The sequence below is a fragment of the Cephus cinctus genome, unplaced genomic scaffold (genome assembly GCF_000341935.2).
Source record: "Cephus cinctus unplaced genomic scaffold, Ccin1 Ccin1_scaffold0029, whole genome shotgun sequence".
In the NCBI taxonomy this organism is placed as follows: domain Eukaryota; kingdom Metazoa; phylum Arthropoda; class Insecta; order Hymenoptera; family Cephidae; genus Cephus; species Cephus cinctus.
Genome location: NW_014332776.1, coordinates 73,933 through 95,878, shown reverse-complemented (window position 1 = coordinate 95,878; position 21,946 = coordinate 73,933). Strand labels below are relative to the sequence as shown.

Sequence of the window (21,946 nt, the reverse complement as noted above, 5' to 3'; positions counted from 1 at the left end):
TGAAACAAAAGAGATAAAGACAATTTTTTAAAGAATCTATATTACTTTTAATTCCTGTGGAATATTTGTATCATCTGATAACGTCTTGTTAGATAACGTTTTACGTAACATAAATTGTTCCCCTAATTTTAAAATCATTTTAAAGTTTGCCATACCAATGAATACATACGACCTTCTGTTTCGCTGAAAATACAATGAAATTTAAAGCACAAATTTCACAATTACCTTCAATTACATTCTTCATTACGGCCTATTCACCCCTATTAAATAACGTTAATCGTGATCTATTAATAAAAATTAAAAAAGATAAATATACACAGATTGTGCCTGATTGTGAGTCTCAAATTCGAAGGTATCCGACGGCGTCTGAACCGACAAGACGCGAGAATCCACGAAGATACCCGAAGTTCCCTCCATACGTCAGTTGGTTAGTTGGGCTGAGTTAGTCATTCTCGAGAGACCAAAGAGGTCGAAGGTTGACAAATTATTCAGTCATATCAGTGTAGTGAATATAAAGAGACTCTAGTGTTTTAGCGAACGCACCCAATGTACGTGTTAACTAATAAACTCACCTGATAAGCAGAAAGGTGTACAAAACTAATTAGAAAAACGAAAAAAAGCCACGGAAAATGGCAGGGATCTTACGAGGCCGTAGTTGCTTTGGTTTGGCGTCGGCCTTCCTTCCATTTGCTCTACTCGCAATTCTGGCCTTCATGAAAGCGGTAAGCGACGACTATTGAATGCCTTAAATCTAAACATTTATTATTCTATCGGTCTCAATGCTTATATCATGTTATGTACAAATTATATGATAAACGTACTAATGCGACTTAATGCATCAATGAATAACAAAAGTCTCCTTTCAAGCAGACATACGAAACACCTAACATTTTCTTTGCTGATGGTGACGTCATGTCGTACCACTGGCAACGGTGGCCTATCGACTCTCGCCTAGTTTATTAAATTTAATTATACCATCTTAACGTTCGTAAGGTCGAGCCAGCTATATAGCCAATAGTCGTGTGACAAATTGAAGATATTTAGACTGTCAATGACCCATGTATCATTCTAGCTCTCCCACTTAAGACTAAGGGAAACTTGATGTCGGCCTCATTTTATAAACATCTATGATTCGAATATTTCTGAATTTGAGAGCGTCGCGACGCTTTGAGTGTCTTTTATTATAAATCTTTAATGCACTACAAAAAGTAGAAACCTAGACATTTCTTTTTATTTAAAATTAGATGTACACCTTCTTTCAGACATGTTTTTTCTCGTTTGACGTGTGTACTGTGATTAACATGATTTATGCGTCATCTACAGCGTAATTCCTTGATATAATTTTTACGAGTGACATTTAATACGATTCTTCATTTGTGCTGATTATTCCGTGTTGATAGCTTTTGTTGACGATTTGTCATAATGATTCTTTATTTTATCACTCTCGTTTCTTTCACTCCGTAGCAAACAAAGACTTGGATGAGTAACGCTGAATTTTTGTTTTTCAAACAACACTTGATACATTTTTATGCGATGGGTTCATTGAAAGACATGATATAATTTCTGCCTTTCAAGATTGACTAGAATGAATCTTATTTCCAGGAATTGTTGCACATCGTGTTACAGTGACTGTGAAGGATTTTTTTTTCACTTACGAATAGTACCTCGTCAGGAAATGATTAAATTATGCATAGTATTCCTTTTCTGTTATAAGTTACGCATTGTACATTAATAAATACAAACAAACAATCCACAAATACTTTGTCAACATTCGGTAAACATATTGTTCTGAGATCAATCTTATTTCGTATAGTTTAATACATAACCCACCGTTATAAAAATAATTCTTATGATTTATACAACATTCATTTTTCAGAAAAAAAATAAAACAGGTCTCATTAGTCATCGTCGTCAATGATATTCAAAATGGCGTGCCTACCGAATGATTTAACTAGACGTGTAAAAAAACAGTTTTGTACAATTCCAGTTTCACTTCAGAAATGTAGACTTCCTCGAATATTCCATACATTTTTTGTTATCATTTAGATAACTTCATATACTTTTTCACTCATCTTTATAATTAATTCCTTCTTATCACTCGTACACTAAACTTGCTTTTATCCAATAACTGATGATAAATTTGTCCTCGGTATGATATTTTACATCTTATTATGCTGTTCGAATGCAAGTACATTTAAGTAGTGCTTACTGACGTATGTTTCTTCTTCTTTCAAGATATAAGATTGTACGGTCCAAATGTATAATTACGAAAGGTTTGTCAGCGCAAATATTCATTAGAAATGACTCTAATACTAGGACAGCATCCTCACCACGTTGTTACGAAAACAAATTTCTATACGATTCTTAAAGCATTCAAACTAGCATTCTTTACATATACTGTAAATTCCCGATTGAAAATGGTATCCTTTGATTTAGTCGCTCACAGACAGAGATTGCGTGTCAAATTGCCTCCAATTTTTCTTTTAATTCGACGTATTCCGGTGCCAAACGAATCGTAAACAAAAAATAATTAGTTATTTTTTTTTTACTTCTTTAGCAGAAAAGGATAATTTTTTTAATCTTTGCTTAGAGGTTTTCAAAGCATTTATCCTTATTCGCGATTCAACTTTATTCCGTGCCATGGTTCCTGTATCGATACATACGTGTCATTGTCACGTCATCTATCCTTTCTTGATAAGCTTGACGATAAGATTATCATTTTCCATTGTATTTACGTCTCTCAGAAATTAAGAGATCTACTGAACTTATTCTTCCTTTTCCTAGCAATGCTTATTTTCAAGGCATATAAAAAATTGCACAGCGTCAATGAGCAAAGTTCAAATAATGCCAGTGATTAATGAGATATGCAATGTAAAATTATCAATCTAAACATTTAATTAATGATTTATCATCTGAATAATACAGTTGTGTTTCATATCATTTATATTATCCTGGTATAAATTAAGGATGTGTATCTAATATCCTTCATATACCTATAAAGGAAAGTATACTTGACTTAAATTTATCTATATTATCTATATATGATAGATTTGCAGTGTCTCATAAAATTTTCCTTTGTTTCTAATTCTGTGCATGATTTATATGTTTAATACAAACAGGATAAAATATTGATATAACTATGTATATGATAAATATACTTTGTTGCATTTTTGCGATACACTTATTTTTTTATGTAATTATCAGTCTGTATCCAAGAGCCATTTTGTGACACTTGTTAAATATATCAATTTGACTGTCTGACCTGCTGTTAACTTTTAAAATTTAATTATACTGATATAGACTTATATCGTGAATGTATTTTATGTTACTGATAACAACTTTTCTTTATATATTTCTTATTTATATTTATATTTCTTTTAACATTGGATTAGTAGGAACATGCTATGAGTATGTGTTTCATTTATCTGATAATACTGAATTTGTGATATTCAATTTTTGTTTAATTCTCTACCACTATATAATCAATTGTCAGTTGCATTCTAGTCAGTTATCAAATTATGATACAATGTTTGTATTTATTGTACTGTTATGACTATATCGATTCTTTATTTTATGCAGTACAAAATACCAGTCAATGAGAAGCATTCTTTGATATTGAACAGCAGGATACAATTTGATGATTTTACGATTAAACTTTCACTTATTTCTAGCCATCAATTAACCATCATAATATTTTGAAAATGTACTTTGTAGGATTTTTTCAAAAGAGCCATTAACTATTCAAGATATCAGGAAATACAATGCTACTGTCGCAACTCTTATCAACAGTGAATGATAAATCATAATTATTTCTTAAAAGCCTATTTGATGCAATATGAGTCACTTATATATATACATTGTATTATTATGTTCAATTTACAGACATCAGCTGCAAATGATGGTCATTGCATTTGGTATGGGCAGTGTTACGTAGATCCAGTATTACAACATAAGAAAAATTGTGTGTACAATGGCACAGCAAAAGTTTTGGATACTGAAGGTCAAATACTTTTACACAAATTGTGTCCACACTTACTGACTGACTCTGGCGATGGCGTGCGCACGTGCTGTGATGTTGAGCAGCTCAAGACCTTAGACGCAAACATTAAACTAGCTTCAAACTTCTTAAAGCGATGTCCGAGCTGTTTGAACAATCTTCAGAAGCACTTCTGTGAATTCACATGTTCACAAAGTCAAAGTGCTTTCATTAATATTACCAGCATTGAAGAGGATGCAAGTAAGTTTCATAAATTAAACTAAACATTAGAATGAAGATTTATTTGGTCATGATACAATTTTCGTATCAAATATTGACTCGCAATTGCAATTAATGGTCGTTAATTTTTTTTTAGACACGACCTATGTCGATGGTATCGACGTTTACATAACTAAGAAATACTTGGAAGGAACATATAAGTCATGTAGTCAAGTATCCGTTCCCAGTACGGGTGAATTGGCATTAGATTTAATGTGTGGCGAATGGGGGGCAAGTCGATGCAGTGCATTTAAATGGTTCCGCTATATGGGAGATGCTGCGAACAATATATATGTACCGTTTCAAATAAACTATATTGAGACCGATGCACCACTTAATGGTTTTACACCAATGGATCCAACAATCACGCCATGCAGCAAACCTTTGAATGTGAGTATTTTGTGAAATTAAGTTAAACAGACAGTATTAGTTTATTCATTTGTCGACTTCTCGAAGTTATTCCGATACAACCAACAGAGAAGTAATCAACAATGCAATTATTAAATCTTTTGTAATTTTTTCAGGCAATGTCTCCAGCCTGCAGTTGCTTGGATTGCGAGGCTAGCTGTCCGATTCCTCCACCAGCACCACCAATACCAAAACCATTTACTATTGCTGGATATGACGGTTATGCGGTTGTAATGTTGATCATCTTCGTTTGTGGCACTATTCTCTTCCTCATGGCCATTGTCTGCTTCAGCAAACGAAAGCAGATCGGTAAGTATATAATATATTAGTGAGTGTAAAAACAAATGAAAAACCAATTACTACCTAAAATTTTAGTTTTCTTAAATGATTGTTTTAAGTTTTAGCAGCCATTTACATCGTGAATACATTAAGGAATCGATTTTTATGTTGTTCTAACAATATTAATTTCACAGTTGGTTTTGGACTGTAATCATCCCAATTTATTTATCTTTTTTAATTTTTTTTACGTTACACTTTTATGGACAATGAATTTTATGGCTTTGGTGAACATGAGCATAAATCTCTATCTTTCTTCCTCTTTGACGCATTGCCTGATGGACGTTTTTTTAAAAAATGATTGTTCAATTTATCACGGTATTGTAATGAATAATAATGAAAGAAATGTGAATGAATACACAAATCAGAAACGATTACGTATGTATATATCCCTCATTCAATGCGTTATATAATGGTGTGCGCTTTGAAATATAACTTTTTGTGTGAGGTTTACAGTTTCTGATATATGGGATGACTGCGATTAAACCGAAACTTCTCTTGAGATTGCTGTGAACCAAATAGCTATCGAATAGAAAGTAGAAATAATAGCGATTTTCAAGGTACACGAGTACACTTCTAATTGTCAAAATAAATACTAGATCAATTGACGTTCACCTTATTCAATCTAAAATCTGTCACCTAATAACTTAACTGTGCTTATTTATTGAAGCATATAAGTGTTTGAAACAATAAGTTTATTCAAATAAGTATCACTCAAAAAAATGTAAACAGGTTTAAAGAAACTTCATTAAAAATTTGACATATGGTTCGATCAAACGATTTCCTCCATAGGAATCTCAAAGTTCATTCGGTTTTCTAAAATCATGACAATAAGGCAAGGGCTACGACCGACGTGTATGTATGATACGTGTGTACAGTTGCACGAGGCGAGGTAGTGGGAAGACAAGTGGGTAGACGATTAGCGGCCGGGCTCCATCATCCAGGAGACGGTGCACGAATTGCCCTTGCAGCGGACCAGGAGGACAGCCCGCTTCAATCTAAACGTTCCAGTACGTTCCTCTATCTTTCAGTTCTACTCTTCTACTGTTTGACAGTACTGTGCTCCTTTCTCTTGTCTCTTACGTTCATCTCTTCTTTTGCCGTTTTGACGCTCGTATAACATCTGTTTGTGCATGTTGATTCGCTTTTAGTCGCATTCGACGGCTTTGTTCTTTCTCAGGGTTGAAAATGTCTTCATTGTAGTTTTGCTTCTAGCTGATGATTTGTGATGTGATCCATGCCCGATTAGTTGTTAATTGTTTTCAGTATTGTTATTGCCAGTTTTCTATATTTTCTCCCAATCCTTCGTGACTAAACAGTAACCGAAGCTCTGTGTTCTTATGTTATAATTTTGTTTGATGTTGCTTTCATGATTACGTCCGTTTCATTCAATTGTTATTCAAATTTATTTGAATTTTGATAATATTCATAAGTAATGCCGTGAAGATGTAGGCTTTTTTTAGCAGTTGTATAGCAAGTTAGACTTTGTTAGAAAGTCATTGTAAATCTCTGATTATGTGCATAGCAAATTGTATTGAAATGCTTTAAACGATCGTTCAAACTTGAATAATTGTAGTTCACTGATTCAGAATACCTTTTGATTAAGGTAAAATTTTATTTGGTTCAACCCTTACAGACCTGTAGGTAAAATGTGTCCCATTAATCTATTACCAAGATGCGAGACCTATAGATCTGTAAGGGTTAAATAAAATACGGTAGTTGACAATTATTTATGTATTTCAAGTTGCATTGAATATTTATAAATGCTACTAAATGCAATAGCGATGCAATCAATTTTATTCTTAATCAGTGAAAAACGATTACATCATTTATAATATTCAAATGTTAAACATCATCTTCTCTCAGGTGTTGTATCTGTTGATGATTTGCCAGCCGATTTGGTTGATGGACAACCAAACTGCATCGAACGTCTTGGAGCAAAAATGGACGTATTGCACACAGTTTTCTGTTGGTGGGGAACCGGTAAGTTAAATAGCTGTGTAAACGAAGCAAGTAGAAATAGAGAGAAAGAATATTCAATAGCATTTATGTAGCGAATAATTCTTTTTGATACATGAAATTATAAAATTGTTTTCTTTATAAATGATGGCTGATGCTTTTGTACAGTTTGTGCTACGCGACCCTGGCTCATTCTGTTCCTGGGATTGTCGTTCGTGATGATACTAGGACACGGAATAAAATATCTGCACGTTACAACAGACCCAGTGGAACTCTGGGCCTCTCCACATTCACGATCGAGAGTCGAAAGAGATTATTTCGATAGTCATTTCGAGCCTTTCTACAGAACCGAACAGATTATTATTTCAGCAGTTGGTCTACCCAATGTGAGTTGAACAGTATATGAGCAAAAACATCTTGTTCAGACTCATTGATTTTGTAATTAGTACAACGAAACGTATTATATTACAATTGAGATGAAGTTAAATATACTACAGTTTAGTAATTTGTTGCATTTTTTTTGTTGCAGATCGTTCACAATACTTCAAATGGTCCTATTACTTTTGGACCCGTGTTCAACAATAGTTTCTTACTAACAGTATTAGAACTACAAGAGAGCATAAAGCAGCTTATTACCCCTGGGAGTTATGCTCTTAAGGATATTTGCTATGCGCCTATGAGTGGTCCTTTTTACGGACCGCGTGCTGTTTCTCAGTGTGTCATTCAGAGTATATGGGGATACTGGCAAGATAGCGTAGATACTTTCAACGAAACTGAGGTAGATGAGAATGGCTTTGAAGTAAACTACCTTGACCATTTTATGGAATGTACTGGGTAAGTCTTTATAGTTAAGACTAAATTTAAAATTAATTGTGGCCATTTGATGTAATATTCTTTATTGCTGCAGGTGCGTTAATATACTTTCTATTGTATAAATCGTTTTCTTTTTTTTTTTTAGAAACGCGTACGGTCCAAGATGCCGAGCGCAATATGGAGGACCCATTCTTCCAGATGTTGCAGTTGGCGGTTTCTTAACCCCGGGACAAACTTATAATCATCCACCGTATGAGGAGGCTACTGCTATCATTCTCACGTTTTTGGTCAATAATTATCATAACAAGACCAAATTGCAGCCTGCTATGGAATGGGAGAAAACGTATGTTACCGTTTGCTTTCTAAATATTGTGCTGAGTTATATGAATTTACGTTTGAACAATTTATTCATATTTTGTTCTGCCTCAGCGTTACTGGGCACAGATTAGTACATACTAATTTGCATTCAAAAGGCTGTCTTTAATATTAAACTCGCGTTGAAAGCAGTGACATATCACAAACATTGGCAATATTATGTATACGTGAGAGGAATGAATAAGATGGGGGCTAATGATATTATTATACACTACTATTGACTGTCCGCAGTCAATAAAAATGTTTAATATCTACTTTCTAGTTTTGTTGAGTTCATGAAGAACTGGACGGCGACCAAGAAACCCGCTTACATGGAAGTGGCCTTCAATTCGGAACGTTCAATTGAGGATGAACTCAATCGAGAATCTCAATCAGACATTTTAACTATCCTTGTCTCCTACATCATCATGTTCGCCTATATAGCAATTTCTCTTGGCCAGATAAGAACGTGCAGTCGTTTGCTGGTAAGACAATCAAAAGATAATGTGTTAGATCTAAAGATATAAGAATAAAAGTAGCTATGGAAATTTCTCGCCTTCTTCAAAACATTTGATTGATTATAATTAATCCGTCGTTTGATGAACTTTCATTTACAGATCGACTCGAAAATAACCTTGGGTCTCGGTGGCGTATTAATTGTCCTGGCGTCAGTGATCTGCTCTGTGGGTTTCTTTGGATTCGTTGGACTTCCTGCAACTTTGATCATTATTGAGGTTATTCCCTTCCTGGTGCTCGCAGTCGGCGTAGACAACGTATTCATCCTGGTACAGACGCATCAACGAGAGGGTAGAAGACCCAATGAGTCTATTCCCGAACACATTGGACGTACTTTGGGTCAGGTTGGGCCTAGCATGCTGCTCACCAGTTTCTCTGAAAGTTGCTGCTTCTTCCTCGGTGAGTTACACTTGCGGTACAAGCATATATATATATATATTTTCTTTAAGCTTTATTTCTTTTGGATTTCGGAAATATATGTTTCTTTGAAATTTATTGTGAGTATAATTATTGTTAATTAGCAATTAATTGGCTAATAATAATATTTTTCTAGGCGGTTTATCCGACATGCCTGCAGTTAAAGCCTTTGCGCTGTACGCGGGATTGGCCTTACTCGTTGATTTCATTCTTCAGATCACCTGCTTTGTCAGTCTTCTAGCCCTGGATACTATTCGACAGGCTGTAAGTATCAATGGCAATATGCATAAGCATATCAGCGCTTTGAGTAGAGTCTTAAAGTCACATTATTGTCTCTTTACAGAATAACAGATTAGATGTCTGTTGCTTCATTCATGGATCAAAGAAGGATAATGATGAGGAAGTTGTTGATGGAATTCTTTACAAGATATTTAAGGTAGCTTACGTGCCATTACTCATGCAGAAATGGGTCCGTACTGGAGTCATGGTAATTTTCTTCGGATGGTTATGCACGAGTATTGCTGTTGTACCTCATATTGAAGTAGGACTCGACCAGGAACTGTCGATGCCTGAAGACAGCTTTGTCCTTAAATACTTTAAAGTGAGTAACAAGCGCATTCAAAATTTAGCTTACAACTCAGTACATTCTATTTTCTATTAATTTCTTCATCATTCTAGACAATTTTTTTGTTACTTTAATGTAAAATAATTCGTTTTAGTTCCTGAACAATTATCTATCCGTTGGTCCCCCTATGTATTTTGTCGTCAAAGATGGCCTCAATTATTCAGATACCGAGACACAAAATTTAATTTGTGGCGGGCAATATTGCAACAGTGATTCGATTACCGGACAAATTTTCGCCGCATCCAAACAATCAAATAGGTAGGGTATTATAGTGTAATATATGTTTAATGAAATAAAGCGAAGTACTATATACAATTTTTAACTAAATAAAATAGTATGAATAACTTGGCTCCTTGACATGTTACGTATCGTTGTAGTAACGGTCGTTTCACATATCTAAAAGTAAACGCTATGTTTACATGCTATTTTTAAAATCGATGTTTACTTAGTACTAGATATACTAACTATTTTGAATCAATTTAAAATTCGAATTTTATTTTTTTCTTTCTTTAGGACCTACATCGCCAAACCGGCGGCGTCTTGGCTGGATGATTATATCGATTGGTCGATGTCACCTGATTGTTGTAAATACTTTCCTGGAAACAATTCGTTCTGTCCTCATACAGGTAAGCATTATCTGATCTAAACATCTTGTCAATCTCGTATCCGTTTGAGGGTAAATGAATAAAACATCCCTTTGAAATACTATCCTTCGGAATATTGCAGATTACTATCAGATTTGAACTCGACTTCTAAACGAGATCTTTTCATGAATTATTCAGTCGTACGACGAAACAGTTTCAAAGTTTAATCTGGGGCTTGAGTGTACGTTCTTCTATGTATATCAAGTGTTTATTATCTCTTTCAGACCGGAGTTGTAAGAAATGTAACATCACCGCCAATAAATATAACAGACCAATACCTGAAGATTTTGGTCGCTATGTATCCTTCTTCTTGGAGGATAATCCAGATGATAAGTGCGCAAAAGGTGGTCACGCATCCTATAGCAGTGGTGTCAATTATTGGGAAAATCCAAAAACTCACGTGTCCAGAGTAGGAGCCAGTTACTTTATGGCTTATCACACGATACTGAAGAGCTCTGCCGATTATTACGAGGCTATGAGAGCCGCGAGACGGGTTTCCGCTAACATCACGGAAATGCTTAATAAAAACTTGAAAGCGGCTGGGAAAACTGGTGAAGTCGAAGTTTTTCCATACAGCGTCTTTTACGTCTTCTACGAGCAGTACTTGACAATGTGGCCGGATACGCTACAAAGTATTGGAATATCTCTGTTAGCCATTTTCGTAGTGACCTTCCTTCTTATGGGCCTCAATATATGCTCGTCTATTGTCGTGCTCATTACTATCACCATGATTGTCATTAACATTGGTGGACTTATGTATTGGTGGCACATCACCCTCAATGCCGTATCCTTGGTTAATCTGGTCATGGTGAGTCATAGAAAATATTTTTCATTTTTAATCGTACAAAATGTCTGATATAATAATCTAATAAATCATTGATAACATTTTGATTGTCATCCGCCATTCGATCAATTACAAGAAATTTTTATTCCATTCAGATTGGTTTATAATACGTAGTTCCACGAATTGTAAAAATTGTAAATTCATTTAAAAAGAAAAACAAGAAAGGAGTCAATTTTATTTGCACGTAATATGGTTATTTGGATTAATTATACAGGCAACTTACTTTATATCCATATACATATGTTGTATTTTGAATATTTGTTATTTCATGATTACTATATTTTTACAGGCTGTTGGAATTTCTGTGGAATTCTGCAGTCACTTGGTGCATGCCTTCTCTGTCTCCATTCAACCGACAAGAGTCGAAAGAGCCGCTGATGCACTCACCAATATGGGAAGCTCAGTATTTAGTGGAATCACTCTCACGAAATTTGGTGGAATAATTGTCCTTGGCTTTGCTAATAGTCAAATCTTCAAGGCAAGTTACCATGACAAATTAAACACCTTACATAAGTAATTTATACGTATAAATTAGGACGCAATTGACACGTTGAATGCCCAACCAATTTTATATATGTTATATTCAACGTGAATCGATCATCGGTGAATACCGTAGGGTATTCAAGGTGTTAATTATTTTTACGTTTTTTGTACAGGTTTTCTACTTCAGAATGTACCTAGGCATCGTGCTTTTCGGTGCAGCTCACGGTTTAATATTCCTACCAGTTTTACTCAGCTATATAGGTGAGATATAGTATTATATACGGGATATATGAGATTCTGGTATAATCGGCTATTTATTTCTCTGCATGCATCTCAATCGAATCATCAATTGTCATTTGCATCGAAGAGAGACCGTCACCCTAATCGTACAAAACATTTGCTTGAGATTTCTAACGACCTTTCATTGAAGCACTTTGCACACATTTAGAATCGATGTTGGTTATTGCCTCAAATCATTTGGTTCGGTATTTGCCTGTTACTCTGCATGGTACCGCAACAAATCACTTGGGAAAAGTATTATATTTATGGGAACGTACGGCGGAGGTATTTTCTAAACTAAGACTAATTGTTTCGTTCATGGATGAACAGTAATGGAGTACTTCTGGTAGAATTTCAGTTCAGTTCAATTAACTGGAATACACTAAACTAAACGTTCTTTTCATCTTCCATCGTTGATGCAAAATTTATGTAGAAATACTCTTGAGAAATAGTTTAAGGTGTCGTGAGACCTATGCATGTCCTTCAATGAAAACATTTTTTCAATTTAACATCTACCTATTATAGGTATACCAGGTTATTCAGCCAAAACTCACAACCTGAACATGGTTTTACCATAAGACTCAAATGGGTGCGCTAACTTCAAGTGGTGCGTTTCTACTGAATAACTCTATACAATAACTCTTGCATTGTAAAACACTTAAAAAGTTAATCGTACGTGATTACACGTGATTACAATGACACGATTACCACTACGTGATTTACAAAGAAATGTCATCAGGCGTGCAATCTCATTTTATACAAAAATACTCCATGGCAAAGTGAACGAAACGCTTAATCGCAATAGAACAAAGAAACCTGAAGCACTGCTGTATTGCTGATTAGAATAATTAATAAAAGTATAGAAAGGCTTTCGGAGTCGAATCCTATGGAATCAGATGGTAAAAGTTGTTGTCGGTGCTGAGATGAAGCGGATACTAAACGAATATCGTTTTCGGTATTTTCCATCAATTCTAGGCTCGCCAATGAACCGACAGATGCTGGCCAATCACAAAAGAGCGATACGTGAAAACTTGGACGGCGTGCAAGAGACTTCTTTGAATCATGGTGTAAGCAAACCTAATTCTCCTCCTACACCTACCTTCCGAATGATCGAATTCGACAGATAGGTATGCAGTCTGTCTACCATTCTCTCTTTCTCTCTGTGTACGTGATACAAAACGAACATAATTTTCTCTACTGTGGTTCTCCCTTTTTCTAAGAATTTGTACCTGCATGATTATTGTATCGTGATATATATATGTTTCGTGATGCATTATTGATTATCTTTGGTGCATTATGAAAATGTTGTAGGTATTTGGTGTTTGGTAATACGTCGATGATGAGTTGTTATGCTCATTGTTTAACGTTAGATCCGTTTAATTGTTCTCTTGCGATTTGCTGTAAATTCATTTTTGGACATGATATTAGTAACTCGTGAAAGAAAAGAAGATGGTAGATTTATTTTTCTCTTCTGATAGCCGTACGATATGGCAACATCGATTACTTTCCATTCCCCATTATAACATTTTATTATATAATTGATTATGCATTTGCTTTGAAATTTAATCATTCGATGTCTTAATGCTGATGTATATTTCAGTTGGCGTAGTGACTCGTAAGCTTTTTAATCACCAGGAAACTTGATTTTAATAAATAAATAGTCAAAGCCTGTTAATCTTTTCAAGACAACAGCTTCTCTTTACTCTGAGATGAATCACTGGTAAGGAGTTCATAGATGTTTCCGCAGAAACTTCAGGCTGTGCCTTCAATTTCGGTAACTGTTAAATGGAGGAACGTGCGTTACTAATACTATTGGATCGTCTTCCGTTTTGTTCATAACTACAGGATATCTCCCGTTGTTGTCTTGAAAAGGTTAACAACTAAGAAGTTTGTAATGTATTCGTATACTAATCTTGAGATATATTTTTCTTACATTCTTTAGTGCGCCTATAATCACTTATTGTCTTTTTGTTTAGAGCGTTGTTTTATTTCTAAATAATTGGCAATGACCTAATAACTGTGGGAATGTTTCTTCTAAATATTATTATGTATTAACTGTTCTTTACAATAAATTCTCAGTAACAGCTGCTGCTCTATAAATATTGTTTATATACACTCTATAGTTGATTCGGCACAATTTATAAACAATCAATTGAATTGTGAATTTATGCCAGTCGTTCCTAATATGATTTTCTTTCTGCAGGCCCGATGAGTGGAAGTAGGACGAGCCGGAGGGTCGCGTATGAAAATCGAAGCATCAACCAGAGTGCCGAGGACGAGGATCCCGCAGTCAGAGCACCTCTCCTACGCAGTAACCCCCAAGGTCCGAGTACTTCCTACGCCAGTGTAAACGTCGTAAACTGATAAGAGTGGTTCTTGCTTGATAAAGAGAAACAATGGAATGGAAACTTTCAGTAATTTCCAACGTAATTTTTAAGGAGACACAATTTTAGGCAGAAATTTATTCTAATCCATTTCACTTCTCATGAAGGTGAATGGAATTCGCTTGATAAGGCTATAAATTCGACTGTAGCTAAGCCGTTCCAAAGTGTTCCGAGAGAGTAACGCAACTGGACTCGTTACAGTATTTATTTCTTGGGATCATACGAATCCAAAAAAAAAACTTATTTATAGTGGAGGATAAATTTGTCGCCTTTGTCCAAGATGGTTATATCATTAAAATTATTGGGATTTCATGAACTTATTGAAAATTGATTGTAAATAGCTTTAAAAACGGTACACGATACATACGTGGTTATTAAAATTGGAATAGTTAGATTGTGCGATACTTCTTGTTGAGAAACGCGATTAAACATATTCCGTTTTCCGTATCGTTATCCCATTAAGTTATGTCTTGAAGTTCCTGTTGAAGAGACGTTATCACCGCAATCCAAGATATCAATGGGATTTTACGATATCGAATTCTTTTTGCCGTCCATTACCGTGTTTAAACCTTACAACTTACATTATAACATTTAATATAACATTGGCACAGTCTTTCCACCTAGTGTAAGAGTTGTACATGATTCTTATATGTAAAATTGTATAGATAACTGATCGATGCCAATTTTAATCTGGTCGTAGTTTATCTAATTGTGAATAATTGCTCGTGAAGTTAATTTTGCGGTATGAGATTAAAAATTTGGATTACCCAAAGGACCATCTTGGACAGATTTATTTCTTTAACTCAATCTCAATGATGCGTGAGAAATAATTATTCTTTGTCATGGCGCGCCTACGGATTTGATTAAGCTCGATGCTTCGCGTCCGACGGCATTTGAACTTAATGAAAATGCTTAATTTAATATTCACATTCAAGAATAATTTATCTGAGAATTTCATGATTATATTACTGATGTCATTTGTAATATTTACAGTCGCAAAATGTATAGGAAACAGTGTAGGATCTATGGTGTTGTTTTGTAAGCTCACGTCTTTGGAAGGTTTACCAGTGGCATTTACAATAATTAATCAAAGAGAAAGGAACAAAAGTAATTTTAACAGCATTCACGTTCCAAAGCGATAGTTTTATTATTTACTTCCAATGCATTATTTAATTTTCGTATCTTCTGTAATATTTAATTCTGTATATGTATTAATGGGAATTGTTTCGTCCGTTGGACTCAAAGTGTTAAAACAATCTTCACTAGAAGGCATGATTGTTTACGTAGGTGTAAAAGTATTAGAAATTTAAAATTTCGATAATTCAAATAAGTAGTATAATTTAATAGATTTCATTTCCTACTGCGCGTGCGCACAGAGTGCATACGATTTTCACGATTCTCATCTCTTTCTCATTGATCGTTATCGCGGTCCACGGAGGAAACGTTTTGTACGTAAAAAAAGATACAATTTTTATACAAACAAAGCCGCAGTAATTAATAAATGATAATTCTCTAGGACGTATTAATAACATGCGATGGTACTTTACTATCAGCGAGTGAAGTGAAAAGCCCCTGAAACGTAAAGTGTAAGGCGTTAGATAAATGAATAATACATTAGCTCGAATCTGACTGTTTAAGTTTATACGCAATTGTCTCGAATTGGCAGTGGCATATCGATTTATATGTTCGTTCAATGTCGAACGTGATAATTGTACCATTGATGAAATACGAATACAGATCTAGATTGTGAATAAATCCTATTGTCATTTTATCATAGATACGGCATTAGTTTTATTTTATAAATGTTACATTCAACAAATTTATATCAACCAATGTTTTTGTGCCAGTATAACCATTGTCAACAACTTGAAAAAGTTATTTTTCAAAATGAACCAGTTGCTTCTGTGTACGAGTGATCAATGCTCCTCTTCACTATTGCACTTTGAACATCGAAATGACTTGAAGGAAACCTGGCACGTCGAAAGCCGTTTGCAAGCTTACAGGTATTGTTCTCTGGCCAAAAATGCGTAAAATGTGTCACCTTTAGCATCTAGACTTACCAATACAATTAATTAACATTGCAAGGCTTACATCGTAGAGGAATCGGCGTTCGTTCAAAGAAGAATTATCGTGTTGGTCTTACGGAAGATTTTGAAATACGCACAGCTGAAGAATCCTATCTACCTGCAGCTGCTTTGCATTTCAAGCGATTGGTAATCTTTTTATATAATTAATTGTATCAAGAGACTCTTTCGACTCTCGCGCCAAGTATAATGTATTATTATTGCTGGTGGTATGAAAAGAAATGTATTATTTTTTGATAACGTTCGTATATATTTTATTTTTTCAACCTTTGCATTAACAATTAACATTCAAAACGATGGATAAGAAATATTCGGATATTGATAAACAATGTTAAAGCTTCGTTACCTTTTTCATTTCATAATAAATCTATCTTAATGATAATAAAGCTGTTCTATTATTCTTCACTGCTTAGTTGTATCGTTTGAACATTTTTTGTCCTTGATGAATATCTATTTCTCCTTTAATTTTTTCAATTGTCTTTTGTACGTCCACTTCGAGTGTTCTTTATTACGCTGCTTGACACTAACAAAGTTCATGCAATGGACCAAACAAATGAACTGCTGGGCAGGTTTCGTCTGGATTTCCAAGGAATTGTGCGTAGAGTTCTTGATAGCGGGAGAGTGTTAAGCCACCACGTCTTCTATCATCATCCTAGAATATTAATAATAAATATATTAAATTACTTTTCTTATTTGCAGGGCACAACGTTCAATTTCCTAAAAGGTGTTGATGCAGTCTGTCGACAAGTAAAATACGTTTGAGAGGGGCCATCGTGGTATACACTTCAAATTCTAATGAGTCCCCTGACATCACATTTTACTCGTCCATCGACCATAATGACCGTAAAAGACAAAATGAGGTGAGTATATGAAAAAGCAATTCTTACGTGACAACAAGAGGAGAGAAAGACAAAGAAATATTTACTTCTTATAAAAATGGTTATTTCTTGTCTCTTGTTTTTAGTTGGTTTAATAACAAATTTATGAACAGTTACAGCGCTATACACCGTGATACAAGAATTGTAACGTTGGTGTAAGAAATTTTCTTGAAAATTCGTCACCTTATGTATTTCGCGTTAATCTTATGCAATTGCGGAAATAATATACCAGAAATGAAAACATTTACTTGTTTCCTAACACTAGGTTATTTAAATTTGTCCACGATTTGCCAAAGTCAGCAAAAATGACGTCCTAAGGAAATACAACATTTTACGGTAAACACGTATAAGCTACCGTATAAGGTCAGGATCTAAATGTATAATAAAGAGCTGAAAAAAGTGTATGTATTTTCCGGTGGTAAAAAAAGAAAATTGTAAAAAAAGCTCTGAGATTATCGAACTGCGTGGGAGGCCTTTGAAATACGTATATTGAAATGGCAGTTTTAAACGAGCCCAGCTCGGGAGAGGCCTTGGCAGTTTGTCAAGTGATTGTCTTTTCGAAAACTCAGAATATTGTTTGCAGCCGTTCTAGTCTCGTCAGCTGGTTACGGAAGCATCGACTAGAAGAACTAATCCAGCTGGCCGAAACTTCTTCCCTTGGTAATTGTCTTTCGCCACCAGTGACAACTCCTTTCTTTATGGCCACGTGCCAAAATTGCAAGTGGATTGCACGTGTGCACCTGTGGCACATTGTCTCTTAATAACGTAGTGTTACGTAGGAAAGACCCCATTTTATATTTCTTACTTGAATTATCTTTTCATATCCCATCATAAGGAGGACTTACATAACCATTACTTTTTTCTCTTTCAAAATAATTGCAGCCGTGATTCAAGTAATATGTTAGTCGCTGATATTTGCATTTTTTAAGTAGAATGAATATGTATACTTTTCGTTAAGACTTGTTAGGATCTATATGAATGCAATTAGCTTATTATCAGGTTGTTACTACTACTACTACTACTACTAGAGAACATACGTTGAGCAGGTTCTGATAGGCCTCGTCGAGGGTGTCTATGTTGTCCACGGGAATCCTCGTAACACAATTATAACGATATTCCTCGGCTGCGATAACGCCGTCGTCTAACGAAAGTAAATATGTACCGTATGTTTGATTTTCGTATTAAAACCGCTATGAATTATTACCGTTTATCCTATACCGACTTACACCATTTTTAACTATGACTTAGTTCCATTTTAACCTTCAACTCACCGTTTAGATCTACCAACTTGAAATGGCTGTCAATGAACATTTTCATTGCTTGAGGGAAATCCCTGTAAGACCGTCCAACGCAACATCTCTGCACAGCCTTTTTGAATTCCTCGATAGTTACAATACCGTCCTATGGAATATTCAAATGTAATCATTAAATCATAAATACATAAATGAACCTAGAACAGTATTAGTTATTTGAAAATGCACATGACTATGTAAAATTATAACAAATAAAAGCATTAAATACAGAAAATTACAACCAAGATAGAATTACACGTAGGTATACATATATGTATTGATATACTAAACCTTTGAGTGGGGAGCTCTTTAGATTTAAACACTTGCCGGACACATATGCGCCCATAGCACTCAAAGGGTTAATATGCACTATACAAGTTGCGTTGCATTAAAAAAATTGTTTAGGTACAATAGATTCATGCGCAATGTTTTAAATATTATGCAATAATTTAATGTGAAAATTAAATTAATTATCTGTGCCTTGTTATATAAAATTTGGTTAATTATTAATTTCTGACGCTAATTCGTTTAATGGCACGATGCGAAAATGCACAAAACACATGAGTTTCGGTACCTAATGCATTCCCAGAAGATATACATATGTCGTACATTAACGAATTACTTAAAGGAATGCATTGAAAACAACATTTATAAAAGAAACGATGTACCGTGTCGAATAGTGACTTACAAATTCTACCTTATTGAAATCGGCAAGCTCAGTTATCTCTTCCCAGAGAGAGAGCATAATGTGCAGATTTTCCTGATAACGACTTCCATGGAATTCGCCCTTTCCTTCGATCAGCGTCATCTTCAAAGCCATGCATTCGAAATCGTGCTGGTCCAGTATTCCATTGTTATCTATGTCTAATGATAATCATATGGGATTGATTAATTATCGTAAGAAAATTCGTACTTTAGTATATAATTTATTAGCAATTCATTAATAGTGTCATTGAGTGAATTTTCTAATGAATACAACAGGTGATAGGCTGGAAATGAATCAAAAATATTTACAGCCTTGATAAATTATAGGAACTTGTCAAAAGTTTCTATGAAAAAAGAAAATAACTTTTACGTAACTATAATCGAGCGGACTTACGAAACAAGCGTCGGTTATTTGAAAAATGAGTATTGCAATGGATTTCTCTAAGTATGTTCTTTGTGTATGTGGAATTTTAAATGTTTCAAACTTTAAAACTACGATGTGGGTTTTTCATAGTTCGAAATTGCAACACATTGTAAAAGAATTGAGAGATGAAAACAACGTTGGTATATTAATAATAATTAATTTGCCAATTGTTATGGTAGGATGTACCCCACCATTGGACATTGATTTAATTTTCAGTATGCATATATGGAAACATGCTTTGCCCAATTAAAATAGAAGAACTTTAGTACTTAAGGCACTTAACATATTTTGCATACAATAGACAAATTTGCTAAAAAGTAAATAGAGATATTTTAAGAAATTTTTATCCAAACATTTCAGAGCCATACGTAATCATAATTAAATATAGGACATTGATTATTTTTCTATCGCTCGTATTTTAATCTTCCAAAACTAATATTTATTCAATGTCCAATACATAAACTCATATGCATCTTCCTTGAGGAAAATTATAATAAATTTTAATAATCCCAATGCGTTTTTGAAGTAGTAGAAAAACAAGAAAACTATCCACAATAATTAATCGTATACATTGATTACAAGTTTTCATTCGTCAAACTAATTGTTCGGAATTTATTATTTTAAGACGTCCAGAATGACTTCATTACGATCCATTCAAAAGAACAGCATATGTAGCAAAAAAAAGACGGAGTAAAAGCTCACGGATACACTGAATTCAAAATGTCACGATCTTTCGTTTAAAATTTCAAAGATAATAAAGCTCATAGCACAAGTAACTCCAGTATGTTCTGCGTTAGACAATATTAGAGCTTTAAAACCAAATCCTGTATAACTAACCATAAAGAAACTTGACAATGAAACTGACACGATTGTCCCAACTGTAGGCCATAACTGAAGATGTCCCTATGATTTTTTCCTCTCGTAACTTGAAAATTGGTAATTGGTATTCCTTCACCCAGTGTTACAGCTTCCGTGGAAATTAACTCGTACGCTCAATTTTCCTCCTTCCAGATCCAGTGGTGTTTCCGGACCTTCCTTGAGTCTCTTGTCAGGACGGTTGATTCAAACTGAACTCGAGCTCGCTCGAGCACGTTCTAAGTTTAGATCCCTAGAACGTGCCGTGCTCGAAATTGGGAGGCATGCCCGAACGCCCAACTACTCGTCACTCGTTTACGCGAGTTTACTTGGTTTCCTTGCCAGCCTTTGGCTTGACGCTTCTTTAATGAGACACTTCTGTTTTTTCACATCTTCCACTTCCTTCATCGTTCTCCTCGAGTGTGTATTGTATGTACAGTCATAACTTGATACAGCAATGGTTACGTGCGCAGATATAGAGAAATCAAAAACTGGAACACCGGATGTACAAGCACAGTACATCTTTAGTTGATAAATCAGCAAATCTCTAAAAACAAAAGTCGTGTATAAGAAACACCGGCATTGTTTACAGATTCTTTGTACCTTGATTTAACTCATGTTCGATTAATCGCCAATGTATATATATTCTTTGAAGGAAAGTCTTCTGATCCTGTAGAAGATAACGGCAGGTCGTTAATCATTTTTCGCCGACCCATTTTTGAGGATGAACGTGAATCACGAATTTTAAAAATAATACACAAATCATTTCGATCTAATGATTTGTTCTCAGTGTGGTAGAAACAGAAACATCTTGGATAACCCTGTATTGAAACCCCGTAAGAAGGAATAGACATTTTTAGGTTAAAAAACAAACATCATTTGGAAGTCTATAAAGTCTATGCGTTTCTAGGCGGTTTTTGATTTCAAGTTCATACGTTTTTATATTCAACTTTTCGAGCAGGGAAACTGAAAGATAACAAGGGTTCGTGTTTGCCTGAAATTAGTCGGTTGGTTATTCATCTGTGTGCAGCCGGTTGCCATGTGCACAGCAATAATTAGTTACGAAAACGTACCCGACGTGTTCCTTTGCCAAAGTTCCTTCGCAGTGTACGTCTGTATCTATACATATAACAATGTAAACTATGTTATACTAGACCACACGCGCTTTTGCAGACAATGAAAGGTAACTGCGCTATAGCGCTTTTATTTAAATACACAATCTCATTACATTACACCTTTTCACAAAATTAATCAGCCCCTTTCACAGCAAAGGGAAGACAGAGCGAGGGAGTGAAGTCAGTCGGCAGGACGTAATGAGAAAGGAGGAATACGTAACCGCTAGAAAAAGAGGAATGAGGGACACGGATGAGAAGACGAAAGAGTCGGACTAA

At 34.8% G+C, this 21,946-nt stretch overlaps 2 protein-coding genes across 7 annotated transcripts; one reads left to right on the top strand and one right to left on the bottom strand.

The window, feature by feature from the left end:
• Positions 1-425: 425 nt before the first annotated feature.
• LOC107267403 (NPC intracellular cholesterol transporter 1) lies at positions 426-16,095 on the top strand. 4 transcript variants are annotated; one of them, XM_015739090.2, is made up of 20 exons: positions 426-722; positions 3,883-4,237; positions 4,353-4,645; positions 4,780-4,972; positions 5,878-6,009; positions 6,866-6,982; positions 7,127-7,344; positions 7,488-7,792; positions 7,917-8,114; positions 8,409-8,610; positions 8,743-9,040; positions 9,195-9,322; positions 9,402-9,659; positions 9,778-9,941; positions 10,197-10,309; positions 10,552-11,135; positions 11,461-11,649; positions 11,828-11,915; positions 12,909-13,060; positions 14,137-16,095. In XM_015739090.2, the coding sequence occupies exons 1-19, from the start codon at positions 630-632 to the stop codon at positions 13,058-13,060; spliced, it is 4,080 nt and encodes a 1,359-aa protein (XP_015594576.1). In that variant the 5' UTR covers positions 426-629; the 3' UTR covers positions 14,137-16,095. The 4 variants fall into 4 exon arrangements, with proteins under 4 accessions (XP_015594576.1, XP_015594580.1, XP_015594568.1 ...); XM_015739094.2 differs by having other exon boundaries at positions 12,909-13,000; positions 14,137-14,380; XM_015739082.2 differs by lacking the exon at positions 12,909-13,060.
• Positions 16,096-16,627: 532 nt separating this feature from the next.
• LOC107267423 (sarcoplasmic calcium-binding protein 1) lies at positions 16,628-20,893 on the bottom strand. 3 transcript variants are annotated; one of them, XM_015739150.2, is made up of 5 exons: positions 20,566-20,893; positions 19,260-19,435; positions 18,551-18,680; positions 18,317-18,420; positions 16,628-17,053 (listed from the first exon to the last, which is right to left on the bottom strand). In XM_015739150.2, the coding sequence occupies exons 2-5, from the start codon at positions 19,389-19,391 to the stop codon at positions 16,925-16,927; spliced, it is 495 nt and encodes a 164-aa protein (XP_015594636.1). In that variant the 5' UTR covers positions 19,392-19,435; positions 20,566-20,893; the 3' UTR covers positions 16,628-16,924. The 3 variants fall into 3 exon arrangements, with proteins under 3 accessions (XP_015594636.1, XP_015594615.1, XP_015594627.1); XM_015739129.2 differs by having other exon boundaries at positions 20,538-20,888; XM_015739141.2 differs by having other exon boundaries at positions 19,269-19,435; positions 20,538-20,883.
• Between the last annotated feature and the right edge of the window lie 1,053 nt (positions 20,894-21,946).

Coding starts and splice junctions, on each gene's coding strand:
- LOC107267403 (XM_015739082.2), top strand. CDS start 630: ATGGCAGGGATCTTACGAGGCCGTAGTTGCTTTGGTTTGGCGTCGGCC. Junction 4,646..4,779: donor CATGCAGCAAACCTTTGAAT/GTGAGTATTTTG, acceptor TAATTTTTTCAG/GCAATGTCTCCAGCCTGCAG. Junction 4,973..5,877: donor CAGCAAACGAAAGCAGATCG/GTAAGTATATAA, acceptor ACGTGTGTACAG/TTGCACGAGGCGAGGTAGTG.
- LOC107267423 (XM_015739129.2), bottom strand. CDS start 20,589: ATGGCCTACAGTTGGGACAATCGTGTCAGTTTCATTGTCAAGTTTCTT. Junction 18,681..19,259: donor ATTTCAATAAGGTAGAATTT/GTAAGTCACTAT, acceptor AATATTCCATAG/GACGGTATTGTAACTATCGA. Junction 18,421..18,550: donor CAAGTTGGTAGATCTAAACG/GTGAGTTGAAGG, acceptor TACTTTCGTTAG/ACGACGGCGTTATCGCAGCC.